The sequence below is a fragment of the Typopeltis vanoorti genome, chromosome 7 (assembly GCF_054136105.1).
Source record: "Typopeltis vanoorti isolate ZY-2024b chromosome 7, IOZ_Tvanoo_1.0, whole genome shotgun sequence".
NCBI classification, from domain to species: Eukaryota; Metazoa; Arthropoda; class Arachnida; order Uropygi; family Thelyphonidae; genus Typopeltis; species Typopeltis vanoorti.
In genome coordinates, this window is record NC_143555.1 from 42,979,378 (window position 1) to 43,003,898 (window position 24,521).

General features: G+C 36.9%; 1 protein-coding gene across 4 annotated transcripts in view; it reads right to left on the minus strand.

The window, feature by feature from the left end:
- LOC150104629 (homeobox protein Meis1-like) overlaps positions 1-24,521 on the minus strand; it is a 156,607-nt gene that overhangs the window by 87,564 nt on the left and 44,522 nt on the right. For all 4 annotated transcript variants that reach the window (XM_090395231.1, XM_090395233.1, XM_090395232.1 and 1 more), the window contains exon 6: positions 15,243-15,378. In XM_090395231.1, coding sequence (XP_090251357.1) covers positions 15,243-15,378 — 136 coding nt within the window. The remainder of the gene's footprint in view (positions 1-15,242; positions 15,379-24,521) is intronic.

Below are 24,521 nucleotides of genomic sequence, written 5' to 3' on the forward strand. Positions count from 1 at the left end.
GTGTATGTGCATGGCAGAAGGAAACCAGCTACTGGGATTTCGAAACTATGGTCGGATGTGTTTTATTTTTGCCAGAAGGAATTTCCTAACCTCTACATGAAATGCCACATTCACTGCCTGATGTTAGTGGCATATTAAGGCACGGCAATGTTTTAGTTTTAGAATTTTGCATTCTCGATCTGTTGAGTATTTTGTAAGGTTTTGATTTTCCGTTGAGTGCTTTGCTGTCCAGTTTCAGTGATCACATTCTGTTGGCTAATAATTTTCGGTTAGAATGAGTGTTACTGTATCCCCTTAACATCCTCCCATTATTCTTGAAGTCAAATTCAAGTACTGAATCAATAATCGTCCAAATTCGGTTCCATGAAGAAAGTCTTGAACGTTCATCATATATTCAATGCTTATGACCATCTCAGATCATCTCGACTATTTAACATATTTGAGAATGCAAAAAAAATTTCAAGGCTCTATTACGAACTTACCCACTTCGAAACAGCTTTTAATATTGACTATTTTCTCTCTGACATTTAACCAGTAATAGTTTATGGATGAATAAAAACAGGATGCGGGAAAAGTGACTATAAAATATGTATTTTGTGGTGGAACTATATCAGATGCAACTGCCAGATGATAGGAGGAATGCAATCACAAGAGGTTTAGAAATTTACAAATACATTGCACATAAAAAAGGTAATGCAAGTGGTACTTATATAAACAACGCACGTGCACACACACACATTCAAATATTTATGAGTATTTCTAATGATTCTAATTAAAAAAAAACAGTCAAATTCTTCGCCAACTCCGAGATTAAATAATCGACACCCGTAGATTAAAGAATTCGAAAACACTGCCAACTTGGATGTTCCAGCCCAGCATGAACAGCAGATATATTGTTCATAAAATACCATGGCCCAATGAACTCTTGGGTAGGATTTTGTTAGCCGAGCTTTTTCCTGGAAGACTGCAGTTGACATTACAGCGTGCAGATTTTTTCAGACGGATTGGCCTGGCATATGAAAGGTGCTGGATGGAACCCCTCAACGGACGAAAGTCATGATCGTATTTCAACCGCATTTCGGATTTAAATACGTTCATGGAATTCTTTATCGCACATTTCTTTGGCTGCCTGAAACTCCTCATTCCATGACTGTCTTAGGAATTCAGATAGAAAACTCCACTGTACCGGACGCGGCCTCGAATCTAGATTGAGGCATCGATGCCTGATCTGGGCGAGCTTGTATTGCTCTGAGTTTATAAATTTTCTCTATTTTTTCTTATTTATTTCACACTCTGTAATGTTTTGGAGTAGGAAATTAACAGCAGAATGAATACATTTTCCCCTCTCCTGCGCAATACATTCTCCTCTGAGAGAGAAGAAGCACAAGCTTCTTGAATCTACATGAGCTTGAGCAATCGTCAGTGCTGATCTCGATACTTATAAGACTATCCCAAAGATCGAAACGATCTCTTTTGTTAAATGGTAGAGCAAAAAGTGATATGCACGCCCAACACATAAGATGAGAGCTTTTCAGTTTGGTGCCTCAGAATTTGCGCAATCAGAATTTATAGAAACGCTTAAGCCAGAAACGAATGAATTTATTTCTGTTATGTGTGAAGTGATCGTTTCTAAGCAGAGCTTACCGAAGCCCTGTTTTTTGTGATTCGAATTTTAACCGGTACTAAGTTAATCCAGTTTAATCATACTGATCTTAATTGAAAATGTGCTAGCAAAAACAATTTTTAAGTCCTTTGTTTTCTTCTCTGACTAAGCCAGTAGATTTTCAAAATTAAGCCATCGAATCAAGTTAAATTGAATAATTCCAGTTCAGTTTGTTTTCATTTTTGTAGCCATGTCTTCATTTTTTCTCCTCCAATGCAATAAATTGTAATTATTTGTTGAAGTCAGGACCTTTTGCATTTCAATAACTGGATTATGGAATTTTAACTCCGACACTTAGACACTGTTCATTTCATTTTTAAAGAGATAAACAAATACGAAATCTCTCTCTTTTTTCTTTCTTTTTTTTTTTTTTTTTTTTTTTTTGTTAATGTCAATCCCACTTACGAAATACTGAAAATGTACAATACACTAGTACAGTGGTCCTTTATTGTGTAGTACTTAAACATACTTTCCCGCTATTTCAGGCTTATATGAGCAAGTGGAATAGAACGAGTGGGCGCGCACACGGAGAGAGAGAGAGAGGGGGGGGGCAATGAATATCATAGGAATATTACTGGACATATAGGATTTGCGATGTCCTGTTCATGTTGAGATTATTATATATATTTTTTAATGCCAATCCCACTCACGAAAAGGTCCAAACTCAGATTAGTGTTATCGTGGGTGAATTCCGAATTATATAATCTTGAAATCCTCGCTCAAGAGAGATTAAACAGGGAACTGTTTGAAGTCATTTCGGGACTGAAATAAGCAAGATGGTCTCACAACGGATAATGAAAATCGTCTGTCATCTAAACTTTCATTAATTTATTTGCGTCCATGATATTATGATTTCAACAAATTTTCGTGTTTAGAATTGTGATAAAAAGTGACGCTAAATTAAAACACGACCATGTTTATGTCCAATTTCTTACTTTTACACACTTCTGGATATAAATGCTAACTAAATCAGTTTAATAAAACATTATTAGGCAGATAAAGCTGAGAATTTTTGTTAGACAGAACTGGAAAAATGGATTTTTATTTTATTTTTTGTGCAGTTAGCAAAACGTGGCGAAATTTGACTTTAGAATTTGAATGAGTATGTATATTAGATCTATTTATATACTAATTCCAAACACGAAAGGCTGTAAACCCGAGTACCTCAGTATTATGGGTGGGTTAAAGGCTGCTAATTCCTTTGTAGAGTAGTGAGACCCTACTCTACAAAAGGAATTTTCTCCATACAATTTGGATGGTCTCTCACGGAGCGAGGAAATTCATCCCCCATTTAAAGACATTCCCAACATCTATGGCCGTGGGGAGGGGAAGGGTTCAACCCTCAGCGTGTTGTTGAACGGATGCGCTATCCACTCGGTCAGCCAGGCCGACACGCAGATAATTATTAAAACAAACTAAAACAGTAATTACTGTAGAATCAGCCAATTAATCAAATCGAGATGTGTATCTTGGAAACGCATCATTTAACGACATGATAACCTAAGGAGTTAAATTATATAATATGTCGCACTGTAATTATAATTTATGTCGCCTTAGAATTTTATTCGTAATATTAACATAATCGTCATACTTGGTATTTGAATAAGAAGTTAAAAGAAACTAATCTCAGAGTTAACTATACTATTTTTAAGCTCTGAGATCACTTTCTTTGGATTTCATTTTGTCTGTTATCAAACACGATACAGTATCGTTCATGACTGCCAGAACTGGTGTGGCAATAAAAATGTATTTCAGCTTAATGTATCCTCGGGAATTATTCTTTAATTAAACGAATGCCTCTCCCCACCCCTCACTTAAAGGTTCCTAGAAAGTCTTTCATTATAATTTGAGACGAAGGGGCAAGAAAACTCTCGTTGAGATGTGCTCTACTAATTCTAAACATTCCTGTCTTTGAATGAATTCTAAAAAGGAAAATTAAAACTTGCATTTAAAAATTAATACAACTAACTGAAGTAAATGGCATTGTAAATATTAGTCTGCATCACTTCGTTCCGACAAAAAATGTAACAAATTTATCGATATGACGTTTAGTGCATGCAAAATTTCAACCTGTCATTTTTGTATAAAAGTGATTTAAATACAGACTATTTTTAAGCTTTTTTTTTGAAAAAATCTTGGTTCGAATCCAATCTAGGACGCCAAGAAACTAAAAAAGCTATTCAACTAAAAGGTAGAGTTTCCGGTCGCAGACGAACTTGGTAGTTTTTCATCCTAAAAAAAAATGACAGAAGAACACACGCAATTAACTAACAATAATAAACTCGTCTCATAGCTTTAGTTACTTCAGCTGTAAATGCAAACGACCCAACCTAAATCGAATTCTTTAAAGAAAACAGTTGACGGGAAGAAACTGCACTTATTTCCATACTTGTTTTAGTTTTAAAAGAGTTTCATTAAAAAAAAAAAGTCGCCATATAATTAAAAATAATATTGATTAGTGAAGATTAGCTCTTTTTTTAAAAAAAAAAAAAATCTGGATTAATTTTGTCCAAAATTAATGAACAAAATGCTTTGCTCAAATGGACAAAATTTTTGTCTATTTGAACAATACACGCAAGAACTTGCAGAAATCTGAACATTATATTTGGATTGGTTCTCTTCTAACTTAATGCAGATATAGAATAATGCTGCTACATAAATTAAGAGCCTCCGTAGCTCAATCGGTACAGACAAAGCCCTTAGGCCGGAAAGCCCTGGGTTCGATTCCTGTCAGTGACGTGATAAGCCTTTATCTGGCCTCTTTCTACGAAGGGCGAGTTAGCCGGTCTCATATGGATGTAGGGTTTTTTTTCACCCGGAAACTCGGGATTTTCGACCCCAAGAACAGGTAAACCGGCTCCGTGAACACACGCATCTACAGACATAGGAAACACCGGGAGGAATAGGGCTAACCACCTTATCCTAGGGACGGGTATGGTTTGAAGGGCTAAGGACAGCTCCGTAACAGGCCACTACGGCTGAAAAGGAAGAAAATAAATTAAGTATTGAGAGAGAGAAATTACAAGTTAGAAAGATCTCTTCACATGGTCGCAAGCAGCGAGATTTTACTCAATAAAATTCCTCTCTCCACCACAAAAAAAAACGGTTGCGTGTTTTGAAACTCGCACAATCTCTCTCTCTCTCTCTCTCTCTCTCTCTCTGAAAAGAAAGATCAAGCGAGACGGCGCAAGTTCTCAAAACCAATGTACCCACACTATACTTCAGAAATCTCGTAATGAGACTCAAGCAGTTGTCGATACAGTTAAAGTCTTACGCAATTTCCCTTCCCACCATAATGTTGAACACCTCATTTAGACGTGACAGAAATCGATACAATTACTTGGTTTGTATTCATGTGATGTCACCAATAATTCAAGCAAGCAGGCTCCATTATCGATAACTTCGAAGAAAAAAAAAAATTGTGCGGAACGTCTTTAGGCTTACGGTAGAAATTAGAATTTATTGTCTTCATTGTCATTTAACGGAGTTGAACCCAGAGGCATGGGATTGATTGCCGTTCAGCATTTTGTCATCAGATTCCAAAAGGCAAACGAATCTTTAACTGAAGTATAATTCATTCACTTGACGGTCTCTTAACGGTTACAAATATGAAAGCATATAAAACTTCCTCTGAAATTAATAAGACAATGTTCTTTATTCAGTTAAAGGGACGCACAGTTCATCTCTGGTATACTATCGTAAACAAAAGAAGACATTTAGGAAACGACCGACAACAGAATATATTGACTACTAAGAACACAACCGATGAATTAGGTTTGCCACCATATGCTGCGCTGTTAAATTAAAACATCTAATGAGTAAAAATATTTAATGAAATCTATTTCCTAAAACACTCACAATTTGTTTCAATAAACGAAGGTTAATTTGAATTTTCACAAGATAAAAATCTTGTTTTACATTCGTCCTTTTTTACCCAAACAGAAATAAATCAGTTTCCATAATTTTCATCATGTATTCAGGGCGACCACTCAAAAATATTTAGTACCAACTTATGCAGGAAAAGGTACTAGATCTAAAAAAAAAAAAAAAGTACTAAATTTTTATTTGCTTTCGTGTCATTCACTCTATTACTACCTTATTATCATAGATGAACTCAATGTAAAACCGCTGAATTAACAGCACGTACGACAATTATGGAAAAGAAAAAAAAAAAAAAACTCACCTCACTGTAGTCATCTACAAGTCCAAGAGCTGCAGTTGTCATTCATCATAACAGAAGTCCCAATTGTAACTCTAGCACTTAACATGTGTATTAATTTACCATATAATTTTTGTCTCATTTTAGTGTTTAAAATAATGTAACATTAAATTTTCAGTTATTTAACATGCTATTTACATATATACAGGGGTTCCCATTCACAAGAAAAACACTGGTAGTATTTATTCATTATTTTTTAGGAAATTTTGCTAAATTAACTCTTCAGAAATAGTAAAATCGGTAGTTGATAAATGTTTCAATTTTTCTTTTGTCAAAAGGAGTCCATTCATCAAGGGAGTTTGTAGTTGATTTCTAATTTTATTCTTATTTATTTTCCCCTGCTGAAAATATTCTTTCAGTTGCTGCTGATAAATGAGGGAGGCACAGTAAAGCTTTCACTAATGTTGCTAAATTAGGAAACATTTATTCTCTTCTCCTACAGCATTTTTCATTTCAAAAACTTTATTCCAAAAAACCATGAATTCTCGACCTTTCAATGCATTTACAGTCTTCAAAGTTGCCATTCTTTATATACATTTTCTATGTCTAAAAACTGACCATTGTCGGCTGGATTTATCTTTCCAATGGGGTATAAATTACGCTGTGTATCAATAAAAAGTGGTTATTCTTATTAAAATATTTATTTTTCCACTTGTTTTCATTGTTGTAATGATCTTATAACTCCGAGAAGTATTTGAATAGCGAAGAATATATTTTCATTGGCTAATACCTGTTGGATTGCGTGAGTATGGGATGGTGGGGGGAAGAAGGTTAGCGAACAGTGAGAAAGAAAAAAGAGAAATCATGCTTGCGTAACTGAATGTGACATATGGGTGTGAGATAAGAAAAAAATTAAACTCATATGTCTAACTCTCATGTTGTTGTTATTATTACTATTATTCGGAAGAAAGAAAGTACTAGATCTGTTGGTCAACTTACTAGAACACTAAAAATTTGTAAAAGTACTAGATCTAGTGCGAAAGTACTAGTGGTGGTCACCCTGGATGTATTCTGATCACCCACCGCGTAAGTACGAAGGAAAAGAAATAAATCAATTTAATGAAACTGACTCCACATTCAAAATCCGCTTTAATTAAAAAGTAATAGTGATATCAAAAAATGTAAAAGGTGTATTTTACATTTTTGAAATTTTAAAAAATTCCTTAAAATTTTAAAACATATTTTAAAATTTCAATTAAATAAAATTTCTTTTATTATTTTTAAGAAAAACGTCATATTGGTAAACCGTGTTGAATACTAAAACTGGGGTTTAATCTCTACAGTCATTCTTAAGTTTTGTCAGCCATTTTATGATGTAATTATAAAAGAATGATATTTTTAATGAAATATTCTCTCAACTTATAAATTAACAAATTTTTTTTTTTAACTTTATTAAAATATTCCATTTCAGGATAATAAATAAGTCTCGTGGAAATACCAAACAGCATACTTGAAATGTTTACAAAAGAGCTGTAAATTTTAGCATATATTCAACAAACACATTTCTCATCATCACTAAAAGAATGTGATGACTTTGCAATGCGTTAAAACTTGCAAACGAAGTAAAAACAGAGGAACATTCAACGGATCTAATATGTAAGAAGATCATGACTTAGGTATTTACAGAGAAGATTTGGTACGAGGAAGTTCCGTATTTCATAGTGCATTAATTTCCATAAGTCTTAAAGTGAAGAATGGAGCGATTTGGGCTGACAGATCCGGTTTTATTAAATACGACTTTATTTTTTCCTTTACCAAAGAGACAGCTAAAGATCCTACGGATATAACTCCTGACCAATCTAAAAAAAATCGGTAAAGTTGCTCACACAAATTCTCCACCAGTTGAATAGTTGAGTGACCAGAGAAGCTTGTTCAGAATCAGAAATTGTCATGAGGTAAAATCAATAGTTTAGTTCTAATACCGTAATAGGAGGATATCTGTGTACAGTAGTTGGTGGCATTGCTTCTCTCAATGGACTGTGAACTTTGGACAAACAGTAATTGGTACTTGAAGAGATAAGATGTATCATTACATCACTGTGCAGGTTTGCAGATAAACTTATTGGTAGTTCGAGTTTGTTGACAATACACAAGAAAAATTTAGACCCCCTCCCCCTCTGGTGATTAAACGAAGCAAATTTGTTCTTCCTTGGTGGGAGTAAGCGGTTCTTTCAGTACTGATTAATCGAGCGATATCCGACACTATACGAAACAAACTTATAAACGCAATCCATGTTTTGCATTCCCCCTTAATAACGTGATTACAATTTTTCTTCCCCATGGCTCGAAATAGATATTATCCAGGGTAACTTATTTCGGTAGGCGATATTTGTATGGTGAAGAATTATCAGAGAGATAGCGTAAACCGAATGACTGCTTATCAGTTTAAAGCTTAAGGTGTCGCTAAAAGCGATTAAGACTGCTTTGACATTTTGTACCGGTCATCAATGAGATAATTTATGGCGCTAATAGGAAAACTTAATTAAAATAAGCAAATAGATATTTCTCCCCGGAATGGCCTAAAATTTAGGTCAATAGTGGCAAAAAGTAGCCGTTGCCAAAGTGACTTGATTTGGGAATAATATATTCGGCTGTAATGATTTCCTGTCATTGCTAACAATGACAGGAAATCGCTTTCCTTGACGCACATGAAAACCCATTCGAAGAATTCCTTCAACCCCACTAACCGCGTAATGTGTTGAACCAATATACACACACACAGTAGTATTACCGAAGACCACACCGCATCGACGTAGCTTTTCGAAAGAGAAAATGTTTACTTGTGCAGTTAACAGATCCCATAAGCCCGATTACTGAACTCAAGCTGGCAGATTACCTCTGACCCCGTGTAGTACACAGGACGGAAAGAAATGCGTTTCTCACACAAAGGTTAACATAAACTGCTCATGCTGCCCGAATGCAGCTGAACAAAGCGGCTGCCAGGCCCCTGACCCGTAGTGGGTTGCTGCAGAGCAAACACGGAGCAGAAAAAGGGCAGCCGTCGTTGCAGTGAGGCTGACACAATGGCCGTCTCCCATCCTTCCTGTAGCCGTACACGGACGACAGAAAGAAAACAGGGACGGTCTTTTGTACTGTGTAACCGGAGTTAGTCAGAAGTGACCAGATCAAGGAGCAGGTGTGGTCGGAAATGTGTGCGGATATACACGTGTTCAAATAAATACTTTTGTGTCATAACAGTTCGAAATGTGGTGTATTTTCCCGTTTATAATACTTGCATGGACACTTTACAGGGTCGTAACAGGAACCAAAGCATTATTTTTCCAAAGGTTTCACAAAATAAGTTCCCTTTGAATACCTTACCGATGTTTCAGTAAACGAGCCTGCACTTATAGTAATGTTCAGCTAAATGTCCACTCAATTCACGCATGCGTGATACTCTCCGTGTTTTGTAAGCGTAATTAGGATGTTATTTTGCTTGCATAGCGAAAATACGTTGATCACTAGGACTTAGTCACTCGAAATGTTTACAAATGCTGACGTGCCAGCATTTATATGTTTAAAAATAACTACGACTTCAATCTTAGTTATTTGTAAACATTTAGAAAACTGGCATCGGGGCTTGTAAACATCTGAAAACTGGCATCACTGCCAGCATCCCATTAGGCTGAACACCCAAGATACAGATAAGAAAATTACCCACAGAATATTAATGCTAAAAAGGGAGCGAAAGGAGCAACAAGAAAATACTTTTCTTTTTCTTTCAGACATCACGGTGCTTAGCGAACTGCAAAACATCCCCATTCCACTATTTTTCTTTAAATCCCGTCTTGCGATGCGTCACGAAGTATCAGACACAAAAAAAACGCCACCCGTAACGGGTAACTAACAGAGCTCAGGAATTGGGATAAGCAACCGGAGGCCTGATCGACTGCGTAGTGGCGACCAATCAATACGCGAGGAGCAAGTTACATCAAGAGTTACGTGTAGCAGTCTGATTTGAATATAAATGCGATGTCACGTGGAGAGAAGCGAAGTGTGAACTACTTGGTGACTTACGAGGCCTCCCGACATCGTGTTCTGACATGGCCCACGAAGGGTGCGCCATCTCGAAAACAGCGGACCGTAAAATTTCCATTGTTACAAGGCCTCGCTGACCGCCGTTTCGTTCATGCTAGAGCAACCCTGTTATTAGGCCTAACAATGTCTCCATAATCTATCGCTTCCCCCCCGTTAATGAAAAATCACTACGTGTTTTCGCGCGCGAGTTCAGCACAGCGTGGTTTTAAGAATAACTGTTTGGAAAGTTTGAGTGCAGAAAAGTTTTGCTGGAAAAACCGAGATGTATTCAAGTTTTCCAGCACTGACAGGAAGGAAAAAAAAAAAAAGGCAACTGCCTTATGGAGCACGAAGTGATTATTTTCTGCACTAATTTGCATTTAGCTCTAAGCGAAATGCACAGTCACAGAAGGGAAAAAAAAAAAAAAAAAACGTGTCTGGCCCAGTAACCACAGTTAAATAAATTATTCTAACGCGATCCATCTTCTGAGCACACAATGCAAGTCAGAAGGAAACCGGCCAGTCCCCACGTTGCATCAGAGGTCACATAACAAGTTGCCTTGTCTTAATTAGGATTAATTAAACTGACAGGGGTATGCTTGTCCGGTTTACAAGGTTTGGGAGGATTATCCTGGAACACAATGAGCGCCTATATATGTAGTAATTGGACGGTTCTACGTGGATAACAAGTCATAAATTAAAATGAAAAAAGGGACATTTCTTTAATGTAATCACTGTTGAAACACTGGAAATTCTACGCACCTCAAAACGATAAGGAATCTTCTAGCAAACTAATACAAGATCATTCAAATTCACTGGATTCCTATCATGAATAACTGTTACCTAAACTTGCCTTACGCAACTGGTGTGTTGATCATTTGAAGGTAATTGTAAGACAAAAGATTACATTGCTCCGTCGCAGTCATATTTTTGTTCTATAATAATTAAAATGCGAGTTGCTTCGAATAGTAACCCGGACTTTTAATGCCATCTACTGGTTCGGGGAATGGCCAACCAGTAGATGTGTTTTTAGTGGCAGGGTTTTTTCCTCAGAAATAGGCAAACCAGAAGAATGCATGCTGTTTACAAGCATTTGATTCTACAGGAATAAGGATTAACAACCCAATTCAGTCGGATCTGGTTTCGAAAAACCTGTATTCTGTACGTATAAGTATAAAACAGAAGGTAAGGAAATCATATGTTTGAGGGATCGATCCTTAGTAGAGAATTTTTGTTCGAATCCCACTGCGGCACAAATATGTCCTCAGTTGATCTCGAAAGAGAGGTGGATTCGTGTAGTCGAGAATTACGTGAATTTAAACTTCGATCTACAATTCCGATAGTCAACTAAGTATTTCCTGTAAATATAACATTAGCTTTTATTTGCAAGCGGCATGAAATAAAATAACATTCGGAGAAATTCAATTTTCCATTCCCTAAAGAGGATGCAGCAAAAGATTCACTTTCAAGATATTTCTGTATGGAAGTTTGCCAAAGGATGAATGTTATACAAGAAGATCGAACCAAATACCACGGAAATAACCTTCAAGCACCGTTTTAAAACAAAACACAGGGAGGAGATAAAAACTGCTTGTTACTGACTGCGTAAGATGGGTTATTTGAGCAATCTTCACCAAAGCGGTTTTAGTCAATTCTCCTGAATCGTCTTTTAGTATTTCAAACTCCAATAAGGAAATTTTGGTCATAAGACGATGCATTCCAACGAATGTATTGTAAAAAAAAAAAAAAAAATGTTATGATTTCCATCGCATATCTCCGGGATAGAGATGTCCGACTTAGAAACACAAACACAGGAAGAAATTCCGTCATTTGATCGTTCAACGGGATTGATTGATCGATGGTGGGATATTTGAGGCCAATAAGCGCATTACTTATTCATCATTTTTATACCTCGGGCAACAAAACTTAACTTGTAAACAGCAACAGCAGGTAGTTCTCTTCTAGTCGAACTAGTTCCTACTTGTCCCTGTTTTTAATTTTTATTACTTTTTCATCTCTTAAGTTGTGTTGGGCATTGAGATGCTATCTGTGATTAGCATTCTGTAACAACAAGACTGGAGGACAGGTCACTAGGTGCTCCAGGAAGCTCAACTTATAACTTAGTGCTACTCGTATTTTATAGGTCAGCAACGAAGAGAAAAAACACTGATGAAGAAAAAGAAAACAATTTATAAAATATACGTTAGTATCCATTACCCTTATCGCTTCTGTTGGTAAACAGAATTGTGAATAAATACAGTAGTTGTCAAAAATAAAATGAAAAACACTAACGCTGCCTACTGCAATAGTCTCACTTATTGCTCAACTGCCTACTTTTTAGTTTTAGGCAGCAAAAACTGTGAATAAAAAAAGTATTTCAGATAACATCTATTGATGGCCGACGCGCACTTGAAATTTGCAAGTGAACATTAATAATTTTCTGATGGCAGTCTGACACTCGCCCACACTAAACCAACTGATTCAATGCGCACTTGTCAGTATTTCCTACATGGAAGCAAGGTTTACTCATGTCCCTTGGTAATAGCTGCAATATTATTAACTCACTGCCTTTCTCGTAATTAGAATAAAACTGCATTGCATGCTGTCGGGATGGAGACCGTGACGATACCGTAGGGGGAAGGGAGGAGACGGAGGGAGGGTGGAAGGAAGGAGAAACACGTGACACAGCGAACTGACGGAATAACCAAGCCAAGACCATCTCGCTGCTGGTTGACAATGGCGCTATTCACAGCCACTCTGGCAGTATAACTCCCGTTGTCAACCATTTAGTCCGCGGACTTAGCGTATACGCCACAAAAGGATCAACACTGGCACGATTTGACCCAGAAGTCGGATAAAACGTTAAACACATACAGAGCAGAAATAACACCTGATCGAACTTACCCTTCCTCCCCCCCCCTCCAAATGGGAACTAATCTTTGTTTCCGTAAACAGTAGTCGTGCCAAGTTGCTATCAAACTAAGAAAATGTGCGAAAATCGAAAACGGTGGACACATAAGTGCATTTGATTCGTATTCAGCACACATTCTTCAACTATAATTTGACCTTTTACTTATGACACTTACAAGATATAAGCCCCCCCCACACACACACGCTATTCCTAAATATACTTCATTATTGAATAAATTTGTACAAACAAGTTGTAAGTCTGTTAAACAGTTAAAATTTTCATTGTTAGGAGTCTATCAACGACTGCAATATTAAACTCTATATCCATTGTTGTTGTGCTGTGTTGACGTAACAATTAAATATAGACAAACACTGTCGCATACAAAGTTATGGCTATAATAGAGCAATTTGTATTCATTGCTAAAACAATGAGAAGACTATTTTTGTCATAGTTTGCTAATTGAGTCTCATAGATATTATTGTTGCGATTAATAGTCGATATTCAATTTTTAAGAAATTATTAATACAATTTTTAAACTTCGAAATGAATTGATCAAGTCAGAGATTATTCTAATTATAATTTCATAAGGAAATTTTGTCGATAAAAAAAAAAAGTAAAACGGACTTTTCTCAACACAGAAGTACAGTACCGTTCTTGTATTCAGATAAACTTCCCTTGAGTAGCTAAGTTTCGATTCTCGCGGTGGCAATTTGGAAGAAGTGAGTAAGTACAATTTCCCAGAAAGTGCAATGGGAAAAGCATTAAAATGTTGCCTTCGGTAAAAATTTTATGTCTTCTGCTTAGTCTTATGAGAACGGCAGACAGTGCCCTCAAATCACCCCGCGTTTCGTTAATCGCCAGCCCACCAGTACGTGAGAACTAACACCTCTCCCATCTCCAAAGCCTTACCTTTGCGAAAATCTCGCGTGTGTGTTTTCCCCCTCCGTGTCCCCCGATGGGTGGTGAGTATTTCTACTGCCAGAAACGTATATGTGTATTACGCATACGGCGATAACCCTCTCGAGCACGCGCCTTTTCTCTCTAGTACTCTACACCTGTGTCTGGTTTTAGGAGGACGTAGCTCATCTAGTGTGCAAATGTATGCTAGTGATTGGATTAAGTGTGGAGCGTACGGCGTTCCGACTCTGCCTCAAAACGAAATTCTAGTCTAACTCACTTAATGCAGTCTCCGTTCCCTGTGAGCAGTAATGGGGCCATTCAAATGGGTTAGGAACAAAGTAGCTTAGAGCACATGGCACTAGAATTTCCCCGCTGATAAAATGAGGCTGTTTTGTAGTCTGATTATGGTTGCCTTTCAGCGCAATTTGGAGACCCCCTCATTTTAGCATTTTACAGCACCCAGACCCCTCGACTTACCTTTTAGTAATGAATACACAAACTCCTAACTTTCACTGAAAATTTTCTCCGAGAAGAAAAGGGTAAGGAACCCGCCAGGTCAGAAGATAAACCTCCGTAAATCGTAACTTGCCAACCGAATGGGAAAGAAGCATTTATTTCGTAAAGCACGCGACAGACTTTTGGGAAGGGAAATGGTAGGACGGTATTGTGTGAATACCAAACAGTCGACGAAATATTCGGCGTGGAAATCTTTGTTTATAAGTGAAGTCCTGCACTTGGAACATTTCAAATCTTATTCTTTCATTTTGTAAGAAATAATAAAAGAAATATTGATCGATATTTGTATAAAGATCACGTGGGAGAACTGAGGTACTTCTCAAATCTTCGCTCAACTAATATAAAATAGATTAATTGAATTTAACAAATTTTAACGAAAAATAATATTCGAAAAAAAGATATTCTCCTTAGGGGTTGCTGCCTGTCAGGAGAATAACTCTGTCGCCGGCGGAAGACACGCCTTCTGTTGGGGGAAATCCAGTATTATAATTATCAATTTTGCGTTTTACTTAAATATAGATAACTCATATAATATTCTATGTATATTATTAAAGCATTTTTGGATATCATGCAACACAATTCCCACTGTTAGTGCATCTCTGATTTAGATTCGCTATGATATCTTGTAGCTTTCACTGCTCAACAACAATGGAAATATTTCATTCAAATCAAGTCAACAGAAAGATCACAGTATAGAAGTATCACAAATCAAGCTTTTGTTTTAGACAACAATTTTGCCATCAAATTACGTAGCCTCAAATCAACTTAGACGGATTATAATCAAGGCAATTTATACAGTACGTGAATTACACGCAATAAATGACTTCACCAAGAGGCAACTCAAATTGAACTATTAGTTCTTTGATTTCGCTTGATTAAGGAGCTGCTTATCAATCAGCACCCCCTCAATCACGCGAATCTTGTCCTAGAGGAGGTGCCGATTGAATAAATGCTATTCAGTGACATTAAAGCCTTGATTTGCCACACCAAAGGGAAGTCAAGATTTAAAAACTTACCTGCTTCGCTGTTGTTATCGGTGCTTTGCTGGGAACTGGGCTGTTGGGAGAGAGGACCAGGTGTTCCAGTCGACCCAGCTGGGGATCTCACATCTTCACCACCTGTGCTATAGTTTAAGGACCGGGAAGGTGGCCGCTAATAAAAAAAGAAAGAAAATGATATATTTATGTTGCGTGTTACATGATATAGTCAAAGAAAACTAACACTCACTTATACTAAGTTAGAAAGGTCTCATAAGTTATTCAAATAAATATTAAGGTCACACAGTATCTAAGATACTTGGTTAGCGAATAAATCTCGTGATAATAAATAACACATACATGATTCAAAGTCAAATATAATCGTCTGCATCACGAAGGGATTTTCGTAATGTCTGCATTCGATATATTCGTGTCTTCTGGTCGAATAGCGGCGACATTTGATCTGGCTAATTCTCAGATGAGGATTAGCCAGATACACTTTAGGTGTATCTGGCTTAGGATTAATACAAGATTAAATAAATCCTCTACATCAGCGGCGTATTTCAATTTTTTGAATCACCTCGCAACATACTTATTATAGATCTGAAGGTCTGCCTTTTACGCACAGTCTACTTAACGTTCCCGTCCCATTCCTCATCAGGGGTATTGGTACTAGCTGAAACTACGATCGATGCAAATTAGTGTATGATACTAGTGAATTATCTGTTAACTGCATGTGTTCTTCCGCCGATGTGTCTGTTTTGCTGGAGGAAGAAAATTCTGGTTACCTCTGTATTACTCCGTATGCTAAGGAATCTCCTTTTGAGATTCCTCAGCATGTTTTATGCTGAGAATTACCGACAGTACATTGGTGATATTAATTCCTTTGGGGGGGGGGGGGGGGGAAGAGTTGGACAAGCCAGGAACTGATCTGAAGTCAATCACATTTATTATATCACTCCGAATGACATATGCTTCTACTAAGCAACGTCACGCCGTATAATAAAAATCATCTGTAATCTAGTGAACCAAAGATAAAAAGTTAATATATTAGTAATCGCAGCAAAACTTTGGAATTTAAATGTTTGCTAACATAACGCGATGGAGAAAAAATAATTTCAGAGTTGAAACCAACACGTTACTCCATTAAGAGTTTAATAGTTGTAGAGAGTAGGAGGCGGGGGATGTAAAAAAAGTAAGTTTTGTTCTTCGAAACAAATTAGATAAAACTATCATACTTTCACAATTTATTTTAATTCGTATCTATTTAATCGACGTTGCCAAATCTGGTTTGCAGGGGTTAGTAGCATTTCGCTCAGAGACTCAAATATTATACATTAAAAATGTGCTGGAGGTTCTCCGGGTGCTCCGGTTTTTCACCTTATAAATAAAGCCGAATTTGAACACATGTGATAGTAGTTATTCGTCCTATGTAGGTATAAATAAAGGTAATTAGTAGTTCATGCCGTTGGCATTCTAGACGGACTTAAATCTCCTATGGAAGGTCAATAAAATTCAGAGGGTGGATATGCAAGATCCTGAAGAAAAGAATCAACTTTTTTTCTTTTCTTTTTATCAGATGAGATTTTATCAGCTTCATGAGGCTCAAGTAATTTGCTTTTACAGACCGAACACAAAGTTGAAGTCACGTGTCAAGAAACTACTTGGATGACAAATATCTAGCACTTAAAAGATGCCCTTTTTTATGAAAAGGACCAAGTGGAAGATAAGGGAATGTGCCAGGCAGAAACTAACAAAGGGGACGTCACTCATCAGTGTACCTTTTGTCAGCCAAGAAAACCTGTTTCGACCATTTCAGTGGTGACGTACTTCCTTGCTTAGCCACACCATGCTGGGTGGAAACAAAGCCCAAATTTGTAACCTTCGAGAAACCGCGTTCAAAAGAATGACGGACTGCCTACGTTACCGGGTCACTTCCTGCAGGTAAGCGGGAGATAATATAGGTTTCGCAACTCTTGCAGAAATGCCAAAGTGTCAAGCAGGGCAGAGAAGATGACATCCGTCCTTATCTTGATAAATCCTATCTAGTAAACGAATGGTCAGACCACACAGTAGAATCCATTAGCGATAAGTACCAATCTCATCTTCATCTTATTTGTTCCTTTTAAAATACATGTAGTGGCAGATGGCGAACAAATTAACGTCATTTAAAAAAAAAAAAAAACTTTACAGGTGGGTGTATAGGTGGCGCTCTTCCATTGTCTTTAAACAGTAATAGAACCACTTTAGCATACATAAAGTTAATGCGATCATCCCAGTTTCCTCTTCGGCTTCCTAAATGGTTTTGATTCTCTCCAACAGTGGCTGCTTGCAACAACAGTTGCAAGCAGCCACTATCACCATATGACTACTTCAGCAGCTGTCATTACCTCCAGTGGTTTTCTACTTAGTAATCTTGACTATTAAGAACATTACAGCGCCCGATGGCAGAACTTTACATGCTTTTAATTGATGACTTTAAATGCCCGCCAGTTAGATTACTTGGACTAGATTAAACTCGTTGTAAATGTCATCAAAAGGAAATGATTTAATGCTCGTATGTGTTTCGTGGTTGTTAATTACAGGGTTACTTAAATACATGAACGTAATATGCAGTATAATCTTACATGTAGCGATGTTAAGATAATAACACTGTGTGTGTGGTAGCTGAACAGAATGACTGTTTGGGCTTTAGATTGACTTTTAACCGTAAGGGGGAAAAACGTCTTCTTGACGGTTAAAAACCGGAGAGAAAGAAAATGTTTTCCAGTTCTTACCAATGAAGGCCGATGTTCTTCTTAACTTTTTTTTTTGTGCATATCAGAATTTTACCGCCAATTTCTCTATCTCCACTTCAAAGAAAGAAGAAAAAAAAATCTGTAAATAAGAAATACGGGAAAAAAAATTGGTTTGAAGGAACGCAACTTCGTAAAACCTAAGCCTAATTATATTTAATTCGTCATCCAAAATTATTTCTAAAATGATATCAAAACTGAGGTTTCCAAATTTGGTAGTATTAACGATACACCGATTGAAAACTCACGTCTATCATTATCCACTGACTTTTCATTGAGCATTCCGTAAGGTCAATATGTTTCGCTCTCCATGTCAGTTATCTTTTATTCATTGATTCTTCGCTGAATTCAATTCTGTATCTATACTATACACATGCTATTTCTCTTCCCAATATCTAACCTCCGAATACGAGTTAATAACAAAATCAATAAAATAGAAACATCACAAAAAATAGAAAAAAAAAATACATGCAATAATTAAAAAAACATGTCACAAAGACTCATGTTTAATTGTTGTATTTCGGTAACTGCATATTTAACACGAGTTGTGATTCAATTGTTGCGGTTGCTAGGAAACAAAACACGTTTCACAATTTTCTCCCACACAGTTTTTCAGGCTAAGGTAGCAAACTTTAATTGCGAAATCAAATCCTTGTGTTCAATGGCACTCACTGTAATATGTGACCTCCATCTACTTATCAATCACGACTAAAGACTTCTCCTCTGCTACCTGGAAATCCAAGAAAACGTACTTGTCAAGGTCAGAACACGGAACTGCGTTCAACTTGCGAAAACAATTAGAAACCTTGATAATTCAGCGGGGCTGGTCTTAGAATTCTAAACGGGGAGCAACTGGTTTTTGGGAAACCATGCTGTATTGTCACAATTCGGACAATTACAAGTATTAATGTTTTTCTTTGTTTATAACTTATTTCCAAAAGAAAATGTCCCTGTAAATGTAATATATGGTATTTCTAATAATATATACAGTAATTCATCATTAACATCGGTTCTCTGTTTATAATGTTGTTTATCCACTTAACTCTTTCGAAAATTTAAAACATGATTGTCGCAATTTGCTGTTGTTTCTCATCTCTTTCCACAATCATATTTCTCATTAATCATGCATCCTAGACGATGATGATACGAAACAACTGCTGCAAGTCATTGTTACAACATTTAGTATGAATTGTAAATCTTATTTCAATTGTTAAGATAGTCATTGTTATGTCTAAAACTTAAAAATACCCCTATTGTCACTCAGTATTGTTGCATTGTCACGTTGCTTTTGCATGACAATTCAATAAAAATATTTTTTGAATATCAGCTGTTTATGACTATGACTATCATTCCGATTATGACTGAATTGTTTAGTTTTGTCCATTTTTTCCTATTATTGTTGAAGAGATTGTCCTGTCCTCTTGTTCTCAATCCCACTTTGCATCCTTTTATTTCTGTGTAAGGATGGGAGTGTGTTGAGGAGTGCGCCAAACATTATTTCGCACACCCAACCGACACGTCTCGTGCTGTTTAAACGGCTGTAAAACAGTTTTATGCCATGATAAAACGTACCGTAAAAGCGTGATGATGGTAGTCTTGTGAACCGAAGTTTGTCAGCTATAATTATATAGCAAGACAATCCGGAGTTTAGCGTCAAAGAACCTTCCTCTTCCTCGGAGGCAAATAAATCCAGAAGTTGGCTCTTTTGTAGGTACCTTAATAACTAATCTAAACACGTCCGAGAACATGCACAAAAAGAAGGGAGCCCTTTTGTCCATTTACTGTTCACCTACGTTAAATTTAATGTTTGGTGACGTATGTGATGTGTCGTAACAAGTCATTGTTACGACATTTAGTAATAATTGTAAGTCTATTTCAATTGTTATGATAGTCGTTGTATCTATTAAATGATTTGTCTTCTGACCCAATTAATGATTTCAAAAATCATCACAAACACCTTAATCATAATATCTGAAGTTACTTTCAATTGGAAGTTGCAGAGGAAGTTGCTGATATTGTCTGGACTTTGTGTTCTTGCCCCGGAAAGTTCCTATCTAAAAGTCGGCCGACTGACGAGGGTGACAACAAACATTTCAAGGGTATCCTTTTGAGATGTGACCCGACCTAACAGGAGATAAGAAGCGAAACACCTTCAACATATAAAAATGGCCGACGGTCAGCGTAAGAAACTGTTGATGACAGGCTCTTGTATTGTTAGTCAGGCAGATTAGAAGTGGGAAGTTTCTCACATTCTCTTAGGGACTTGTAGCAGAAGGCAAAGATCGAAAACTTGGAAGATAAGATAGTGGGTCGCTACGCCTAGAAAGCCGCAAGGTTAGAAGTACTTCTACTAAAGGATGTTTGGTTTGGGGTAGAGATTAAAAAAGGACCTTCAGCAACCACCCTCGCAAACCTTAAAATGCTGCTTTAGGGCGGATGTGGTGCTGCTATTAACCAAATACAGATTACCTTATTAACAGAGCGAATGCAGTGGAATGAAATAACAAGAAATAAATCATTAGCAAAATAAGTTTTCTTTCTTAAATTAAAAAATCAGATAAGACGCATTTATTTGAGATCTTAGGTACATTGTCGGCCTGATTGACCAAGTTGATAGCGTCTCCAGCTTGTGGATTCAAATCTCATTGCGAATGTCATAAAATATTTCGATATAAATCTGAGTCCCAAATTGAACAACACGATTAGATTTCGAAAGCTAACCCTTGTAAGATACGAAAGTTCTTGTCCGTCCGCTATGCTGGAAGAAAACTCCTCCCTTTCTGTAAGGCTGATTAACTAGACTTAAGAAAAAAAGTCAAGAATTTACATCAACTGAATTTCAATCCAGTTCTCTTTTCTACCGAAGGGACGTGGCGGAAACCACTAGGTCATGAAGACAATGCAAAAACGAAACCGTGTACCCTATCAAATGATTGGCTGATTCCAGACGCTTCTTTCTTGTTATAATCTTAACGCAGTTAGGTTGTTAAGCACTTGATAAAACCCCGAACGTGGAAAAGATGTAGCCAAAAATTTCAAATTCCTCCCATCTATGAAGATGAAAATCAATGGATCACAGGTGCGTATCACACGATACCTTTGAATAAATATGGTAGTAGCGGGAGCTATCTAATACAACACAAAAGAATATGAATCCAAGAGAGCTTCCAAACAGAACTTATCATGGAATTGGAGGAGTATTAATAACGAAATCAAGAGCTTTACGTCTCTTTGATATATGACTTGCTAGTGGTTCAATTCACACATTCTTGTAGTATCATATTGCATAATCTGTAGCCTTGGTTCTTCATGTGAAATTTGGTGAATCGGAGACTCAAGTGAACTATAAAAAAATGTATAGAGATATTTTTAAACGGGAATTCACGTGCATTTTTGAAGAAAACGGAACACTAGACATCCTCTTTGGATGGTAGACACTATTCAGATAGCACTCTCCTGTGAATTTTTTTTGGTGTGCGCGCGCCAGATTCGGAATATCAAATAGACTGTAATTTATACGGTGGTTTAGGGAATCTTTACACCAGTGTTGGTTCAAGAATGGTAAAAATATACCCATGTAAGCACATTAGGTTGTGTAAATAGGGTGAGGACTAAGGATATGCGGTGAGAGGATGACAATGTACAATCCGTTTTCAGGATTGAGGGAATAGCCAGAAATTTAACTGACTCTTCTGTTTAATAATCAAGAAATAAACGGATGTGAGACTACTGGGTACTTCCGGCTACACCCAAAGAGGTTGGCAATTTGTAGTACACCACCACCCGCTGGATTCGAATAACATGCAGTTGACTTAAAAGTATGAAATGGACTTCCTCTTAGTGCTAACCTTCGATCTACATCCAAATGAAAACAAAATATTTTGGAATATTTAATGTCAGACTTATCAAAACTCCGACTGGAGGCAATTTCACAAGGAAAATATAGACGGTGGGGGGGGGGGGGTAGAAGAAGGAATAGGCCAGAAATGAGTCTAATATTCCAGTATAATTTGTACCACGCCTGTTCAGGATGTCTAACATATTATTAGAGAGGTGTCTTAATACTTAGCCACACCCTGTATACGTCTTATAGACAGACCTTAATCTAGTATAACTTCCTTGACCCAACTGAATTTTGACACAAGCCCTTATTGATAAACTGTTAACAGCAACGCTAAAATACCAAAAAGATCATAATGCTGAATCTAATCATAAGAAAATCAGCCTGCGATGGAATACGTTCTTATTTACAGTCACTACTAGGGAGGTTTTTTTTTTTTTTTTGAAGGAGGATTGGAAGTTGATCCTACATCGAAAAAAAAAGAAAACCATAATTCTAATTTTCATCACAAAAATTTTCAAGATTTGCAATCTCAAACTCCATATCTCTACCAGTCCGATTATCATGCGGCCTTAATATGCCAGTTATAAAATATTCTAGAATCTTTCCAAAATTATCCGTTGTCCTAATTCAAATGAATATTTCGAATATGATCATGTGTATTTTATTCATTCAAGTATTTTTATATTCACAAATATCTCGTGTCCCTCACCATTTTTTGCTTCAAATGCATCGAACGACACATGCCACATACGTGTTTACAACTCCACAGTCAGTTAATACTAAATTTCCCTCCCACGGCTTTATCAGACACTTAAAGATGGGGAGGGAGTTCCACATGAAAGAATTAAGAAGGCGATACCGTCGTTTCTATGAGGTCATTCAAAGACGCTATTGTATGGCAGACTGTTTACTTAACCGATCCACAATATAATGCCGAAACTAAAGGGATCTGGAGAAGTCCACGAACAAATGCCCGCTGTGGTGTTCGGAGCATGCATCACGGTTTTTCCAAGCGATGTGGGCACTTGGGACATATTTAGAAGGCAAGGGAGTGAAGGGGGGGGGGGTACTGCCTTGTATACATGGGCGAGAACCTAAGAGTTCAGGAATAAGCTAGCAGAAACGGAAGGTCGTCAGAGAAACGGTGGCGAAGGTAAGGAGAGAGGGGACGGAATGCTTTTCCCTCGCTAGAGCAGGCGAATGTGTCAAAAATAACACTTCCAAGGGATGCCTGGTTCCACTTCCTCGTGCATGTCTATCTCGGGAAGCTCAGATCTCTAAGATTGTACGCCCTTCTGGCTTCCCTTAGAACGGACCACACATTCCTAGCATATCGCCTTTCAGTGACGGATAGAAACTACTTTCCCCAACTAGGGGGGATAGGTTCCCACCCCTCCTTTAAACGGGCTTGTGTGCGTGCGCTACGTAAGATAGCGATTAGTTTAAATTCTACAATATCATGCAATACATGCATTTTTTAAAAAAAAATCTCTCTTTTGAAAGTGTGACGCATGTTAACAATATTAACTGCATTTACAATCGCATATTTTCGTGATATGTTTCATATTTACAGCTATAGAGGGATGGTCGAAAACGCTATGCAACGAAAATAGCATTGTAAGTAAATTTTCGTTTCAGAGATGAATAGAAAATTTTAATCTACCGTTCAAAAATTAAACAATCAACAAAATAAAACATTTTAATCAGTATACATTGACATGTAGATCCACACAGTATTTTATTTTTCATGCATTAAAAAAAAAAGAGTTCCATTCACTTCTGTGTACTTAAGGAATACTTGCGTATTTAGCAACTAAAGATGAATTATGCATCTCATATGGAATAGCAAGGTTTCCTTTCAGCATAACATACAAACTAGCCGTGGAACACCGGCGATTTTTACTCACAATGCACTCCTTATAACCTTAGTTGCTTTGGCATACCGTACCCAATCCAATACTCTTCTTCTTTTTTTTTTTTTTTTTTTTAACTGGGGTAGCTCTGCTATTTCTTCCGTACATCGTTCTCTTCCGGAGTCCGTCAGCAAATATTGGAAAATAAAGCTTCCCAGGATATTGACATAAGTTCTCGGATTATCCATGGGCGGACAAAGAAAGGCAAAATTGAGGCGGCAGAGCAGTTGTCACCTAGGGCTAATATATTTATATGTACATTTTCTTTCAGTAAAAAAGCAAAAAATTACAAAAAACTAACAAAAGGTAATGTTGATCACGATTGGTATTTAGCCAATGCCAGCTGCAGTGCAATAATTTTTTATTTTATTTTTTACAGTTAAGGTTGAAAATATGGAACAGCCTTCTAACGAGTCATAGAAGCAATCAAGTTATGTAATATAACGGAAAAAATTGTTATGGTTGAATGGATTAATAAAAAAAGTTAATTATAATGTCAGTATTGTTATAAATATTTATGTAAAAAATAAAATGCAAAATAAATAAGGGATGTGCGAAAATGAAAGACGTGGAGAAGATAAGCTAGATGTGAATGAACATACACAAACCGACCTATACGTACGTGAGAAGGATAGTGAATTTCGTGTTTCACGTATTAGTTTGCCATAGTAGCAATTACTCACTATATATGGTTCAGTTCTTTTTTCCGCCTTGTAGTGAATCAGCCAGTCTTTGTGCGTTTGGTTTTCCTCCCGGTGCTCCAGTA